The sequence below is a fragment of the Condylura cristata genome, unplaced genomic scaffold (genome assembly GCF_000260355.1).
Source record: "Condylura cristata isolate star-nosed mole 26May11 unplaced genomic scaffold, ConCri1.0 scaffold00016, whole genome shotgun sequence".
Taxonomy (NCBI): domain Eukaryota; kingdom Metazoa; phylum Chordata; class Mammalia; order Eulipotyphla; family Talpidae; genus Condylura; species Condylura cristata.
In genome coordinates, this window is record NW_004567117.1 from 32,567,177 (window position 1) to 32,583,035 (window position 15,859).

Genomic DNA, 15,859 nt, shown 5'->3' on the forward strand with positions numbered 1-15,859 from the left:
ATTTCTCTTTTTTGGTTGCTGAGTAATATTCCATTGTATATATGTACCACATCTTTTTTATCCAGTCATCTACTTTTGGGCATTTGGGCTGCTTCCACAGAACATGATTTTTTAAATGAGTTTCGTCTTTGCTGCCATTCCCATGCCACTCTAAAAAAATTATAATCTAGAGCTAGTATAGGAGAACATTTAAAATGTACCTCTGCTGATATTATATTTATATACAAGGAATTTTATAATTATGTTTCAGGTATTTGTAGTCATAAGATTAAAACTGTTAAATTATGAGAAAATTTTTGTTTTAAGAAAGGAAAGGATTTTGCAATTAAAACAACGCCTGTGGTAACCATTGACTGAAGACGAGCTTAAATTTTTTTTTTTAAGATTTATTTATTTGTACAGAACTGTACAGATTTATTTATTTGTACAGGCCAGATATGCAGAGAGTGAGAGGATTCACCAGAGACAGAGTGGGGTGCAGAACAGGCAGATCGACGAAGTACACTGCTGAGGGGAGCAGCAGGCGGGTCAGGAGACCTGGTCTGCCACGCCATGTGGTCACCTCCTGGGCAGGTGGGGATCGAACTCATGTGGAAGTGGCTTAAGCTTCTTTGTGCTATGCTTTAACCCACTGCGCCACCTGGGAGGGCCAGACGAGCTTAAATTTTAGAATTTTAGATGGTGAGATTGTGGTGAAGTAATTATACTCAAACACATTTATTACATTTTAAATTGGTGCAGATATTTTTTGTAATATCAGAAAATGAATTTAGCAACAAAAATATTTCCTTGCTTCAAAATTTGTTGCAAGGAAATTTCATAGAATAAAAAAAGGTATAGTCAGTCTACAGACATTTGCTTATATATGTCAGAAACTGCATGGTGACAGGAATTTCTAAGATGGGATAGTGCTACTTTCTTGAACTTCTAGATTCACGGTTACAGAATCTAGACACCATAATAACTATAAACAAATACATAATCAAATAACTGTAATATAATATGGTGACTTGTAATGGGTGTGTTTTGGGAGCAGGTGTCCATTAACATACCAGGGAATTCACAATATATCAGGGAAGTAGTTTACTTCTAGGATGAAGGAATGAGAACAGTGTGGTAGGCGAAACTTGGGGGAATTGATCATTTTATGTGTACTCTGAAATATCTCTAGGACTTATTGGGTGAATAAAAAAGGGGCTGGAGGTTTTATCAAGTCTCAGCACAAGTCTGAAAGTATATACAAAAAGTTGTGGCTGGATGTTTTACACATAAGTCTTATTAGCGCAAATCTCTGAAAGTATATACAAAAAGTTGTTCATTTAACCACAAAGAATACTTATGTGTAATGATGAATCAGACAGGTAAAACCGTATCCCCTTAGAGCTTTCAGTTTTAAAATTAAAATTGTAAGCTTGGCGTTCAGGGGCTTCAAAGTGGTAGTTCTGTTAAACTAGATTTGCAATGTGTTTATTTGGTATACATAGTGATTTCTCCCTCCTCTTTCATTTCCTTTTCCCACATTGTCACCAGTACTTTACAGACAGACAGCAGTGAACCATCCATCATTCTCAAAGTGCGGTTTCACCAGGAATGGCTAGAGGCCGCTTACTTTAACTAGGCGCGTGTAGGTGCCCTTGGTACTTTTCTCTACAGCTGGCACGCCTTATTCTTTATGTAATGTCCCTGGGTCCTGTAGACCATCCCTTTGAGTTATGAGCCCTGGATGAGTGCTGTACTCCTGTTCCATGCCTTCCTAAAGTTTTTTGGGGGGACTAATTTAAAAAGGAAAAAATGTGGGAACGTGTTATGTCTTTAAGGAAAATCTTTTAAAACAACTAAAACAAAACTTTCAATGTTCAGATAATAGCTGCATTTTACTGAACATTATGTACAAGGTATATAATTTTTTTTCCTTTGAACTTTTTTTACACACTCTTTAGTCCAGGTTCAAAGTTTAAGTTCATTTGCTCAGTTATTTAGTATGTTGGGGTTCTAATCCAAATATCTGACTATCCAATTCTACATGCTGATAATCCTGGGTGTCCAGAAAGTGTGCTTTCAACATGTATTTACGGAATGTGGACAAGTGCTAACTATTTACAGACATAAGAAAAAATGCTTCTTCTTTTCCACGGTCTTAGAATTAGTAGAAGAGGCAGGCATTTATGTAAAATGGAATACAGTAGTAGGAAGCAACATGTTAACTAAAAAAGTGGCAATGAGTAAAGAAAGATTGTTAGAAATGACTGAGGTAAAGCATCAAGTAGCTTTTGAGAGAATATGGGAATAGTGAGAGAGAGTGAGATGTCAGAATTAATTTACGAAATTCTCAAGTTCTATAATTGGATGGAGGCTGTATTCCTGAAATTTAAAAATATTATAAGCCAATGATAAGTCATTAAAAATTATTTTTAAAAGGGAACAGGTTTTGGTAGGAGGCTGAAGAGTCAGTATTATTAATTTGATATGGGGGTATGGTAAATTAGCAAAAGAAAATAGAAACAAAATAACATGGAATGCAGCATCAACAAATTAAAAAACATCTAGGATGCAGTTTCTGATCTTGCTTTATTTTGTTTATTCTTAGACATTGCCATTTTTTCTTCGATGTGGCATTTTGAGATTAGGAAGATTAGTTTTGCTCAATTTGAATGGATTCAATTCTTCATTAATACTTATTTTTTGTAGTACAATTTCTTTTTAAAATGCCATATTGCTTTTATAGATAAAATCTTTTGAGGAATTTAGTGATTTTTAAACATATATAAGTATCAGGCCCTCCCTGGTGGCACAGCGGGTCAAGGCACTGCACTGAGAAGCTTGAGCCACTTAAGCATGAGTTTGATCCCCGCCTGCCCCAGAGGTGACCACATGGCGTGGCAGACCTCTCCTGGCCCGCCCACTGCTCCCCTCAGCAGTGTACTTTGTTGATCTGCCTATTCTGCTCCCCACTCTGTCCCTGGTGAATTCTCTCACCTTCCTCATCTCTGATCTGTACCCCAGTTCTGTATGAATAAATAAATACATCTTTAAAAAAATATATAAATATATATATATATAAAAGTATCAGCTTTATGGAGGTACAATTCACATAGTATAAAACTTGCTCTTTTAAAGGTTTATAATTCATTTAATGTGTGCAACCATTAGCACCGTCAGGTTTTAGAACATACTCATTACCCTCATTTTCCTTCCTGATGGCATCTGGTGACCACTAATTTACTTTGTCTCTATCTCTATAGATTTGGTTATTTTGGGTATTTCATACAAAAATGCCTTTTGTGGTTTACTTCTTTCACTTAGGAAGTGTTTTCCAGGTTCATCTTTGTCGTAGGGAGGCATCAATACTTCATTCATTAGTTTGGCTGAATAATATTCCATTGTATGGATATGTAAATTACTCATTTATACATTTGGGTTGTATCTACTTTATGATGATGTTAGGAACATTTGTGTGGTTGTAGGTTATCATGTGAACATAGATTTTTAGTAATCTTGTGTGGGATTGCTGAGTCATTTGGTCATTCTGTGTTTAACATTTTTAGGAATTTCCAAATTTAATGTGTGCAACCATTAACATCATCAGTTTTCGAGCATCCTCATTACATTAGCAGTAAGTCCTCATTTTCCTTCCTGATGGCATCTGGTGACCAGTAATCTACTTTCTGGTTCTACTTTCCAAACTGACTATATACCATTTTGCAATTCCATCAGCAGTGCATAAAGTTTCCATTTTTAAATTTACCCTAGTGGTATGAATGGTTTCACATTGTGGTTTTGATTTGTCTTTCCCCAACAGTTAGTGATGATAAACATTTTTTATTTGTTTATTGGCCACTCTTCTGTGGAGAAACGAGTTAAATTAGAGCCCTTTACCCAGTTAGAAATTATTCATTTTTTTATTGTTGTAACTAATCTCTTAATAACTATGTGTTGCTAACTCATAAACAACACTTGGTACCAGGTGCTGGCAAATTTTTCATGTGTATTAGTGACTCTTTTAATTATAAACTATTTGTAAGTGCTTGTCTTCCTCTAGGAAGTACCTTTTAAAGTATCTTTTAAAAGTATCATTAGTGATACTTGATTGAGCATGTCTCTGTAATGATGAGAAGGCCTACCTTTACTATTTTTGGAATGTTAAGGACAGCAGCATCTTAATTAAGTCATTTTAAACTTAATGCTAAATTTGAATTCTGTACATTGAATCTTTGACTTAACTGGAGCAGTTCCATCTTCTTCAAAGTAAATGGTTTCTAATATCTTCCCCTTTCTCTCTTTCTCAGGTTGTCCCAAATACCACATGTCTAACATTTTGCCTTGCAACATTAGCTGTTGTTTTCTGCTGCCTCCAAAATATCAAACCTGCTCTGGAAATTGGCGACACACTTGATTTAAAAGAAATAACTTTAACAAATGGACAATATGTCTATTACGAACACACCAACAAGTAATGATGCCTGTCTGAGCATTGTACATAGTTTGATGTGCCATAGACAAGGTGGAGAGAGCGAAACATTTGCAAAAAGAGCAATTGAAAGTTTGGTAAAGAAACTGAAGGAGAAAAAAGATGAATTGGATTCTTTAATAACAGCTATTACGACAAATGGAGCTCATCCTAGCAAATGTGTTACCATACAGAGGACATTGGATGGAAGGCTTCAGGTTGGTGCTGTACTAGAGTTTTTCTGTATCTTCTATAGATTAAAAAAGATTGTTTCCTCATATATCATGATGGCATAATTTAATGTTTGCCCTGTCTCTTCAGATATGGTGTATCCTTTACCAGTATGTATGATGTGACTATATGGAAGACTATGTTGTCTATATAGTGAAGATATATGTTAGTTTTTTTAATATTTTGACTTTGAAAGGGTCAATGTGGGAAATAAAAAGCGAAAAAAAAAAATCCTCACACTTTTAGTGCTTTAGTAGACTGAGTATTATATGCTCATTAAAAAAACGGAGTTGCACTTGATTTTTTTATAATTAAAGAATCAGATATTCTGTACTTGACACTTTTATTATATAAAAGCAATTTAGAAGAATTCAAACATATTTAAAGTTAAAGCTTACATTTTACAATTTGTCTTTCATTCTCACTGATCACATTTTTCATGTAGAACTATGTAGTACATCTCCTGTGCTTAATATTTTTAAAGAAAAGTATGGGAATCTTTGTCACTGTATTTAAAATTTTTATTTCTAGATTATAGGTATGGTGTTTGCATGTTTACAATCTGAGCACTGGCCTTGAATTAAGCTCACTGCTATGTGGCCATGGCCAATTAAGTTAATTTTGACCTTTACTTTTCTCATTTATGAAATGGGAGTTTTAATACTGAATTGTAGGGTTGTAAGGATTAAATGAGAACACAGTAATGCATTTTATTATGTGTTGATGCATAACTGATGCTCATAAATAGTCATTTATTGCTTCCTAGGTGGCTGGTCGAAAAGGATTTCCTCATGTGATCTATGCCCGTCTGTGGAGGTGGCCTGATCTTCACAAAAATGAACTAAAACATGTTAAATATTGTCAGTATGCATTTGACTTAAAATGTGATAGTGTCTGTGTGAATCCATATCACTATGAACGAGTTGTATCACCTGGAATTGGTAAGTAGGCTTTGCTTTTAACCTTAGGGACACAAAGGAAAAATACCTCATTTGTTTCAACTTTTCTAAGTTAAGTTATAAATTTGAAGGTAGCCCAGGATTTCAAATAAGATTAGAGAATAATAAAATATAGCTTTTAAAATTTGAACTTGGGAACAAACATGTATTTTGACTGCTAAAACTAAGTGTAGATAGTTTTTGTTGATGATACTTTGCTTAGTTAGAACATTGCTTTTGAAAAATAAGATGGAAAGTATTATAGAATTGAATACCTTGTTTGTGTATTATTGGGTAGTATACTGTTGAAATAATTCAAGTTTTGAATCTTTGGCTTAAATTTACATCCTAAAATTTTTAATATAATGGGCTGTTTTTTCATATTAATAATTGATGTTTTATTTTCTTTTTCCCTTTAAAATTTAAGATCTCTCAGGATTAACTCTGCAAAGTAATGGTAGGTAATCTGTTTTTTATAGTTTTATTTTATCCTGTTCTCTCCATTCTTTTAAAATTAACCTAGAGTTAGCAAGTATGGGTACTGGTAACATTAACTGGAAAAAACCCTTCTGCTTTGGCAACTTAGATTTTCTTTTTTTTTTTTTGGATATTCATTAGACCTTCACCATGCTCCATCCCCGTTTTTGGAGCTAAAAGTATTTAAATTCAGTGGGATTCAGGAGTTGGGAAACTTCAGTGACAACTTCATCAGAATCTCTTTAAAGGAGATTGGTTTGAGGAGGTCCATTCTGAAGACTCATCACGCTCCTCCCTACTCTGGAATACTGTTATTCTAAGCACCTGTTAATGATGGGGTTGTGTGGTTAGCAGCCTCTTTATAGTGACTCTAGGATTGTATTCAGCCTTGTGGATCCCCCTAGTGGTGGCTATGTAAAGCCCCTTTCAGAGTTTCCTGTTCTCAGAAAACAGGTAGGAGGTGTGTTCTCAATAGCCCCTTTAGATTTGGACAAAGCATAATAATACAAGACCAGATAAAGATTTTTAAAAATAGGATAATTTTTGGAGATAATCATTTCTAGTCTTTCTTATCTCTTTTACAAAACTTTCCATGGCCACATCAACTTGTATTCATTTTAGCAAATATTTAATGAGCATGTATTGCCTGGTACTGTGTTGTATCCTAGGATGATAGAATAAATAAAGTATGTTTTCTCCACCCCGGGAGAACTCATAGTTTAGTTGAGGAAAGAACAATCAGATAGTGCTGTGGCTTGCGTGCTGATGTTAATGAAGAGCACAGTCCTTGTTTGACTGAACCGTAGCTTCAGCTTCTCTGTCCCTTGTAAGTTATTTTACCTATCATACATAGTTTGCAATCACTGTTACAAGTATGATCACCCTAGTAGCATGGTGTTTTGTGTCAGGTACTTAGCTAGATGATTTATAAGTACTATCTATTCTTATAAATACCTCTACATTGTCTGTAGCATTATCCACACTTTATTGTTCAGGAATTTGCCCAAGATTAAACAGCTAGGAAGAACTGGAATAATGTGTGCTCACAGTTGGGTATTTAAACAGTAGGAAAATGTAAAAAACAGTGAACTCTATCCAGGTAGAAGTCTTTCATTTTTGATGTCTGTCAAAGTGCTAGAGCAGTAACCTGGAACATAGGTGCTCAATAAATATTTTTTCAGTGAGTAAATTTTTGAATATTAACCCACAGAGAGAAATACTTAGCAGTTTATTATCTAATTTCTGGTCTTTAAAAATATATGTAAAATATTGGGCCCTCCGTTGTGGCACAGCTGGTTAAAGCACAGCACTGAGAAGCTAAAGACACTTCAGTATGAGTTCGATCCCCGCCCGCCCCGGAGGTGACCACATGTCGTGGCAGACCTCTCCTGACCTGCCCGCTGTTCCCCTCAGCAGTGTACTTCGTCAATCTGCCTGTTCTGCTCCCCACTCTGTCTCTGGTGAATCCTCTCATCGCCCCTGTGCCTCTGGCCTGTAGCCCAGCTCTGTATGGATAAATAAATTTAAAAAATCTTTTTAAAAAAAATGTAAAAATATACTTTATTTTATTTTTTTGAATAGGCAATATAGGGTCCATAAATCACAATGCTATAAAAAGATATACAGAGAAGTGCTCCCACCCCATCCCAATTCCCCCCTATTTTAGGTAATCACTTTTATTAGTTTCTTGTGTTTCCTTTTAGGAATTTTGTGCAAGAATATGTACATTATTTTCCTCCTTTTTTACACAAAAAGGCAAATTGTGCTCTCTTCTGGAACTTGCTTTTTTTTTTTCAAAAAGCATATGATTTTTAAAACATACATATATAATCATAGTGTATAATTTTGTTTTCTAAAAAGCTTTTTGACCCATGACAAAAATATATTGTAGACACCTATTTTTGTTGACATTTAGAGTTTTATTAAGATACATATATATTTTAAATTATTTGGTTAAAGAAATCTGTTGACTGGTGAGAGTCCCAAACTAATTTTTGAGGAGGTTTAGCCAACATATTAGACAAGATACAGTTGTGAGGTATAACTGTTTAAGAGCAGAATCCACATGTTATGATTACCCATTGACCTGAAGAGTTACTGAAAAGCATACGCAATGAGTATTAAGTTGATGTGGTATAGCCTCAATCTGCCTGTTCTGCTCCCCACTCTGTTGCTGGTGAATCCTCTCACTCTGCACTTCTGGCCTATACCCCAGTTCTTGTATGCATAAATAAATAAATCTTAGAAAAAATTTATATGAAGAAAATAAGAAAATCAGAACTTTATTGAAGAACATTATTTTAAAAAATTGAATAAGTATGGTCATATGTACTTGCCCAAAACAGTGTTTGCTTTGTATTTTAATAATTTGGTTAACATTAGTGATGAAAGGATGGGTCCAATTCTTTACTTATTTATTCTGATATACTCATCCTTTGGTTAGCTTTTATTTCCCCCATAAAAATGTCTAAAGAGAAACTCCTCAGAATAGAATTGGTACATCTTAAAGACATGTATTTGACCTTAGAGATTATACATAGAAATTTGAACATTGAATGATGCTTACCATTTTGAAATATTACCAGTTTGATAAGAAATATTCTAATATCTAATTGGAATTTTTATGTAGTAGATTTTTTCAAAGATTTACTTTGGGAGAGATAAGGAACACTGCTGATTCTCAATGAGAGAGAATATCTTTGTGGATTATTAATTGACTGTTCTAAGAACGAAAGCTAGTTTAGAGCTCAGTGGGTTGTAAAGTTCTGGGGTAGTGTGAGTTCAGAAGCAGTGTTGTTTGCTAAAGATAAAAGTCAAACCCCCCAAATCAGCAGGTTTTGGATAGAGAACACTTGACATTATAAATGTAATTTGCTTTTTTCTCACAACAAAGCAAACTATTCTCTGATTTGTTCAAGGAAAGATTTTAGGTTGTATCAGCTAGAGTCTAGTTGTTTATTAAGGTGCAACCATATAGGTGAAGTATGTTGCTCACTGAATTTTTCACACCACTTATCAAGCATCTTTATTTGGAATGGATATCTGTAAGGAAATTTGTTTCACTTAACCATTTAGGATCTTTCTGTTTTGCATTAACGCTTGCAATATATACTTCACTTTCAAAGAGTATGTGACTTGACAATTCATGATCCTGGAATTGTGTAATATCAGACCCCACTCATTTGTCTACTGAGTGAAATCAACAAAAACATATAGTTCAGTATTTGTATTTCAATTTGATCTAAACAAGTGGTCTCAGGATAAACTATCTCTCTAGCTATCTGGTCTTCATCTACTTCATGTTGTACATTTCAGGTGATCAGTACTTCTGTTAGTCAAGAAATTAAGGAATATCTCTTTAGGACCATTGCTGTTGGTTGTTATAGTCTAGCTTTAGATTTCAAGGTTTCAGTCAGATTGATTGATAAAATATATCTTATAATATCACTAAATAAATAGCTTTTACTGAAAAAGTATGTTTCAAAATTATATGGAAAAATTAGTTATATATATTATAGTTGAATTTAGCATTGTTATAATACAAGATCTTTTTTCTTGGGAATAAAAACTTAAAAGATTTTAAAATATGTTTAATATTTTATATAGCTCCACCAAGTATGTTGGTGAAGGATGAATATGTTCATGACTATGAGGGACAACCATCATTATCCACGGAGGGGCATTCAATTCAAACCATCCAGCATCCACCAAGTAATCGTGCATCTACAGAGACCTACAGCACCCCAGCTCTGTTAGCTCCATCTGAGTCTAATGCTACCAGCACCACCAACTTTCCCAACATTCCTGTGGCTTCCACAAGTGAGTTACAGAGTCTGTACTGAGCCAGTTGAATTTCCCCAACCATTGTCTGCCACTAGTCAAAAACTCAAAGTAAATAAAAAAATCAATTGTACTATGGTATTTTTCATAGTATATATAAATTTATATAAATAGGTATAAATAGGTTTTTAGGTTGGTCATAGAAAAAATGGTGTTTGCAATTTATTTAAGATTCTTACATTGATGCTTAGTCACTGGAATTTAAGTAATGACCTTGATTATAATAATACTGATTTAAACTAATGACCTAATTTTTCCTTTGCTGTTAAATGCAGTAATAAGAAAACTCTTGAGCTTTCAAATATATTTAGAGAAATACTTAAGTAGTTAACAAGTAGTTTTGGATTAAGCTATTTATAAAAATCTGTGTTAATGGCTTTGCAAGCTTTCCTTTAATCAGTTCTTATGTGCTGAATCTGGCAGAATATTACCTTATAATGACTTTTCATTTTTCCATTGTGCAAATTTAAAAAAAGAAATCTTAAAGGTGTTTATAATCTTTTAAGCTAGATGCTGAGTATTTTAGTTAATGTTGATATAAAGCATATTCATGTACCTGCCTATTTTTAAATGAGTCTGTTTCATAAATGTTCTTCTATTTGGTGCCACATTCTCTTGTAATGTCGTAGAATAGAGAGCTATTATGTTCACCTACACTTTGGCTCTAATCAAGATGTTGGCCTGGTTCTATTAATACTGCTGTTTATTTTCACCAAAGGTTGGACAGTTTGCTGCTTGGCAAGTAGAGTAATAACTTACTTTTTTATTAATCACAGAGCTGACATGTATATGGTGTTACTTGCACCTTGTTGCTAACAGGATTGTATCTAAGCACACCATTAGCTTGTTGATAGATCAGGACTGATGCTTTGTTAACTACTATGAAAGGGGGCATTATTCTCTTTTAACATCAGACCAAATTTGATCTTTGGAATAAATGGAGGATTGTTTTCCCTCTAGATCATTTTACCTCTTCAAAGCAGTATCTTTTGCATTTGCTACATGAAATAAGTATTTTACCATGTACAGCATATTCTAAGTAGGTTATATGGATTAAGCATATACTTTAGGGCCTGGACACTTGAAAAGAGTTTTTGTTATCTGAATATTATTTACCAATTTAAAAATGTAGTTGACAAATAGTGATGAAGTAGTAATCATGTAGTAGTAGTGGTGATGGAGAGTAAAGAAGGAATGTTATGACCGATTGAACATAAATTAATGCTCGAGCACGATGAGTTACTTCTGGTTACATTATCTGGAGATGGAATTTACATGCCTTTGCTGATGTCTACTAACGTGACTTTGTTTGAATTTCTGGAGGCTGAGTTCCATTTGAAGACCAGAAAAAGTGAGATAAATGAAATGCTGATAATTTTATGGGTATACTTTCACAACTGAATGGGTTTTTAGATCTTACAGACAGTATTCACATGAGAGCTGTCTTGAGCTCAAAAAGTGGAATGATACAATTAAAAGAAAAGAAATTGAAATAGGAGAATTTTATAAGACTTTTACATGAACTGAACTTAGATTGCTTGATTTCTTCACACTTACTGAAAGTATTCAGTAAAGATAACTGCAGTGGGCTACCTTATAGTTGATGTTCATTGGCACTTGATATTTTTCACTTTTTTCCTAAATATCTGTAAACTAAAGCGATTATTTTCTCCTGCTTGGTGACCTTGTTTGTAAGTGAACTGAGTACATAGCATGAACAATAGCAAAAGTAAGAGTAGAAATGTAATTAACCTTTAAGGTTAATTTGCAAAAATTTCTGGGAATGAATCGGAAAAGAGGTTGCTAAAAACATTTAAAAATAAATAATTTGATCAGTATTGAAATTTTCTTTTTAGCTTTTAACTTGACAGTTTTACAGGAAATGTGCTTTGTAGAAAGGAGAAAAATGTTTCATTTCTTAAGTATGTTGGGCAGTAGTATTTACTATCTTCGATCTGATTATGTTCCATTTAAATGAGGAAAGAATGAGCTGACAAATAATTATGAAATTTCAGTGCTTTCCAAATGAAATAAAAAAGTGACTTAATTGAAATGCTTTAAGAAATCAAGCTTTTCTCACTTAAAACCTTAAAAATATAAATCAGTAAGCAATATCATAGGATGGTTTTGAATAGAACATAAGATAAGGAAGCTTAGTTCTTCCTTTATACTTTATATAGAGAGGGTAGCTAATTTCCTGTAAATCCAGGAATGTGAAGATAGTCTTGAAAAGGACTGATTCTTCTAAAGTACATGGAAAATATTTTAAATAGTCTTGATAGTTTTTTTTGTTTCTTAGTAAATGCTATATTGATTGGACAGTGGAGCTAGAAATTTTTTTAACTTCCTCACCTTACCCATCACATTCCATTTAAATTATTTGTCTGCTCTACTTTTCTTTTATCAAACCCCAGCATTCTGCCATTACCAGTACCTGTGCTGATAATAATGAACTTTTCAGTTTTCAATATTTTCTTGAGCATGGACTTTTGGAGTCCTAATCAGAAAGGTCCAGAGCTGGATGGAGTGGCCAGGGGTGAACGAAAGTGCTTCTGAAGAAGTTGTGATATGCTAGACATAGAGTGGGGTTTTACTGACACTCTGTAGACTTTGTGAAACAAGAGGCCACTAAAATCAGCTAGATATGACTTAAGGTAGAGTGAATTTGAACTTCACGTTAAGGTCTGTCTCTAATGGGTGACTTTAGGTTTTTTAATTGATAGACCATAGGTGAGGTCCACTTTTGTATATTGTTAGAGTCATGATGATCAGATAAAATTGGTCCTTCATTTACTTTATAAAACAATAGGATTGCATCTGTAAATGTACCATATTAATGTCTTCTTGTTCCTCTAGGTCAGCCTGCCAGTATATTGGCAGGCAGCCATAGTGAAGGATTGTTGCAGATAGCTTCAGGGCCTCAGCCAGGACAGCAGCAGAATGGATTTACTGGTCAGCCAGCTACTTACCATCATAGTATGTACATACTTTTTAAAATCTTTTAAGTAGTTGAGAAAAAATAGGCAGACTTTATATAAAAGCAAATTAATCCATGTGGGCCTTAATTTTTAGACAGCACTACCACCTGGACTGGAAGTAGGACCGCACCATACACACCTAATTTGCCTCACCACCAAAACGGCCATCTTCAGCACCACCCGCCTATGCCGCCCCATCCCGGACATTACTGTAAGCTCTTGGTTTTGTTGTAAGGGCCTTTTCTTTTTGATTTGATTTTTATTTTTCAAAAGCATTTTTTTTCATCTTTAGTCATCTTAGTTTCATTAAATGATGAGTGCTTGTCACTTTTTTGTAAGCAGTATTACCTTTCATAGTAATCATACTTTTGTTTTAGAGGAGTGATTATTTATTAAATACATTTATTTCTCTTGCTAATGTTTCACTAACATCACATTGATTTCCATTCATTTGTTTGTTTGCTTTATATGTGTTTTTAGAGCTCATATATTTCTATATATCCACCCATAGTGAATTGAAACCCCTTGAGTGTCAGAATCTCAAGGTTTCCCTTACCATATTATTCAACATCCTGTAGATACTCAAATGTTGAATCTCTAAAACTCTGTGCAGCTTGATTGGGAGGGAAACCCTACTGATAAACATAGCTTATAGCTTCAGGCAGAATAGGAACATTGTTCCTTTGGCTTAGTAAAATAGGACTATAAAATCTTTCATAGTTATTAAATTCCTTTTTCTTCACTACAAGGTTTATAAGGTTAATAGTACTAAAGAAAACTTGGAAAATATAGAAAAGTTTAAATAAGAAAATTATCCAAAATCCTGCTACTCATAGATAACCAGTTCTAATATTTTGTCATATTTTTTCCTTCCAGTCATTCTTAATGGATATATAAAAATTGGGGGTTGGGTTTGAAAGGAATCGTACTGTGTATATATTGTTGTATCCTCCTTTTTTTACAGCTGCTTTACTATTTTTCTGTGTCTTAAGAGAATATTAATTCCTGCCTGGGCCAGCATAGTGGTTAAGGGTACTGAGTTTGGACCCTTACTGGGCTTAGAGGCCATGGCATATTTTAACAATCCTGTCTTAAGGGTAGTGAAGTAAATTTAATAATTTAGGTGTTTAGCACAGGTCTTAATATGTAATAATCTCAATTATGTTAGTTATTCTTCCTCTGTGTAAATATACTGAATTTAATAAACCATAAACTCATACTTTTAGAATGAACCTAACAATTTTAATTATATTTATATGTTGCATTATAAATGGTACTGTATGATATATGATTAATACACATAGTGATATTAAATTTTGTATGTACAAATTGTTGTAAATTGACTAACAGCACTTGGCACATTGCACTAAAATGTTAGCTATTAAATAGCTAGTAGAAAAAAATTTCATTTTTTTCTTGCTATAATTATAATCTAAATTAACCTTTTAAGTTCTTAGACCTTGCATAACAACTCCAAAGGTACAATAGTACAAATTTAAGTAAGGTTTATTAAAAGTTTTAGCATTGGAAAACTTTTAATAAATAAAAATGGGATTTTTATTGTTTTTTCTTTAGGGCCAGTTCACAATGAACTTGCATTCCAGCCTCCCATTTCCAATCATCCTGGTAAGTGTATTTCAGAATTGATTCCCTATATTTAGATTTTTCTTTATGGAAGTTGAAACATCTCTCTTTCTCTCTTACATACACACAAGTTTTAATAAAATTATAGAGCAACTTAGCTTTTCAGATAGGTACAATATTCTGTTTTGGCAGTAGCTCATAGAGTCACACATAAACTGTATTTTATTCTTTTTCAAATGTTTCTTAGAGAAAAGACAAGAACTGTGTTTACAGCTAAAATATAAACTACCAAAATTCTGATTTTAGCATTGTACACATAAATATGCCACAGAAGAAAACTAAGTTTCAAAATAGAGCAGCTAAAAAACCTTAGCTTAAAAAGCTAAGGAAGAGGGCCCTCCCTGGTAGTGAATCAGGTTAAAGTACAGCACTATGAAGCTAAAGCCACTTCAGCATGAGTTTGATCCCCACCCTCCCCAAGGTGATCCCACGTGGTGTGGTAGACATCTCCTGACCTGCCCAAATCTCCCCTCAGCAGTATACTTCGTCATTGGGCCTGTTCTGCTCCCTACTCTTGTCTCTGATAAATCCCCTCACCACCCCTGCACCCCAGTTCTGTATGCACAAATAAATCTTTAAAAAAAAAAACTAGGCCCTCCCTGGTGGCGCAGCGGGTTAAAGCACCGCACTAAGAAACTAAAGCTACTACAGCATGAGTTTGATTCCCCGCCTGCCCCAGAGGTAACCACATGGCGTGGCAGACCTCTCCTGACCTGCCCGCTGCTCCTCTCAGCAGTATACTTCAATGATCTGCCTGTTCTGCTCCCCACTCTGTGGTGAAGCCTCTCACCACCCCTGCTTCTCTGGCCTGTACCCCAGTTCTGTATGCATATATATAAATCTTTAAAAAAAAAAAAAAAAAGCTAAGGAAGAATCTTAAGTAGATGCTGAAAAGAAAAATAGTTCACTGTATCTGTCTTAGAAGAATAATTCAGGAACCTCTGGCGAACTGGAATGTTTAAAATATTTGATTAAACTATGTTGAAAGGTGTAATAAGCTGAGTTCATCAATTAAAAATTTGAATATAGGCGCTCCCTGGTGGCGCAGCGGGTTAAAGCACAGCACTGAGAAGCTAAAGCCACTTCCACATGAGTTCGATCCCTGCCTGCCCGGAGGTGACCACATGGTGTGGCAGACCTCTCCTGGCCCGCCCGCTGCTCCCCTCAGCAGTGTACTTTGTCAATCTGCCTGTTCTGCTCCCCACTCTGTGATGATCAGATAAAATTGGTCCTTCATTTACTTTATAAAACAATAGGATTGCATCTGTAAATGTACCATATTAATGTCTTCTTGTTCCTCTAGG

At 34.4% G+C, this 15,859-nt stretch overlaps 1 protein-coding gene across 3 annotated transcripts in view; it reads left to right on the plus strand.

Annotated features, from left to right (window-relative positions):
• The window catches only part of SMAD4 (SMAD family member 4), a 48,140-nt gene that overhangs the window by 11,196 nt on the left and 21,085 nt on the right, over window positions 1–15,859 (plus strand). For 2 of the 3 annotated variants that reach the window (XR_001145509.1, XM_004683909.2), the window contains exons 2-8: window positions 4,287–4,665; window positions 5,445–5,619; window positions 6,044–6,073; window positions 9,700–9,912; window positions 12,790–12,909; window positions 13,006–13,122; window positions 14,487–14,537. Coding sequence is in view for 2 of the 3 variants with exons in the window: in XM_004683909.2 (XP_004683966.1) it covers window positions 4,417–4,665; window positions 5,445–5,619; window positions 6,044–6,073; window positions 9,700–9,912; window positions 12,790–12,909; window positions 13,006–13,122; window positions 14,487–14,537 (955 nt within the window). In the remaining variant the exon portion in view is untranslated. Of the gene's footprint in view, window positions 1–3,545; window positions 3,614–4,286; window positions 4,666–5,444; window positions 5,620–6,043; window positions 6,074–9,699; window positions 9,913–12,789; window positions 12,910–13,005; window positions 13,123–14,486; window positions 14,538–15,859 lie in introns of all 3 variants that reach the window. The other variant, XM_012725907.1, reaches the window with a different exon arrangement.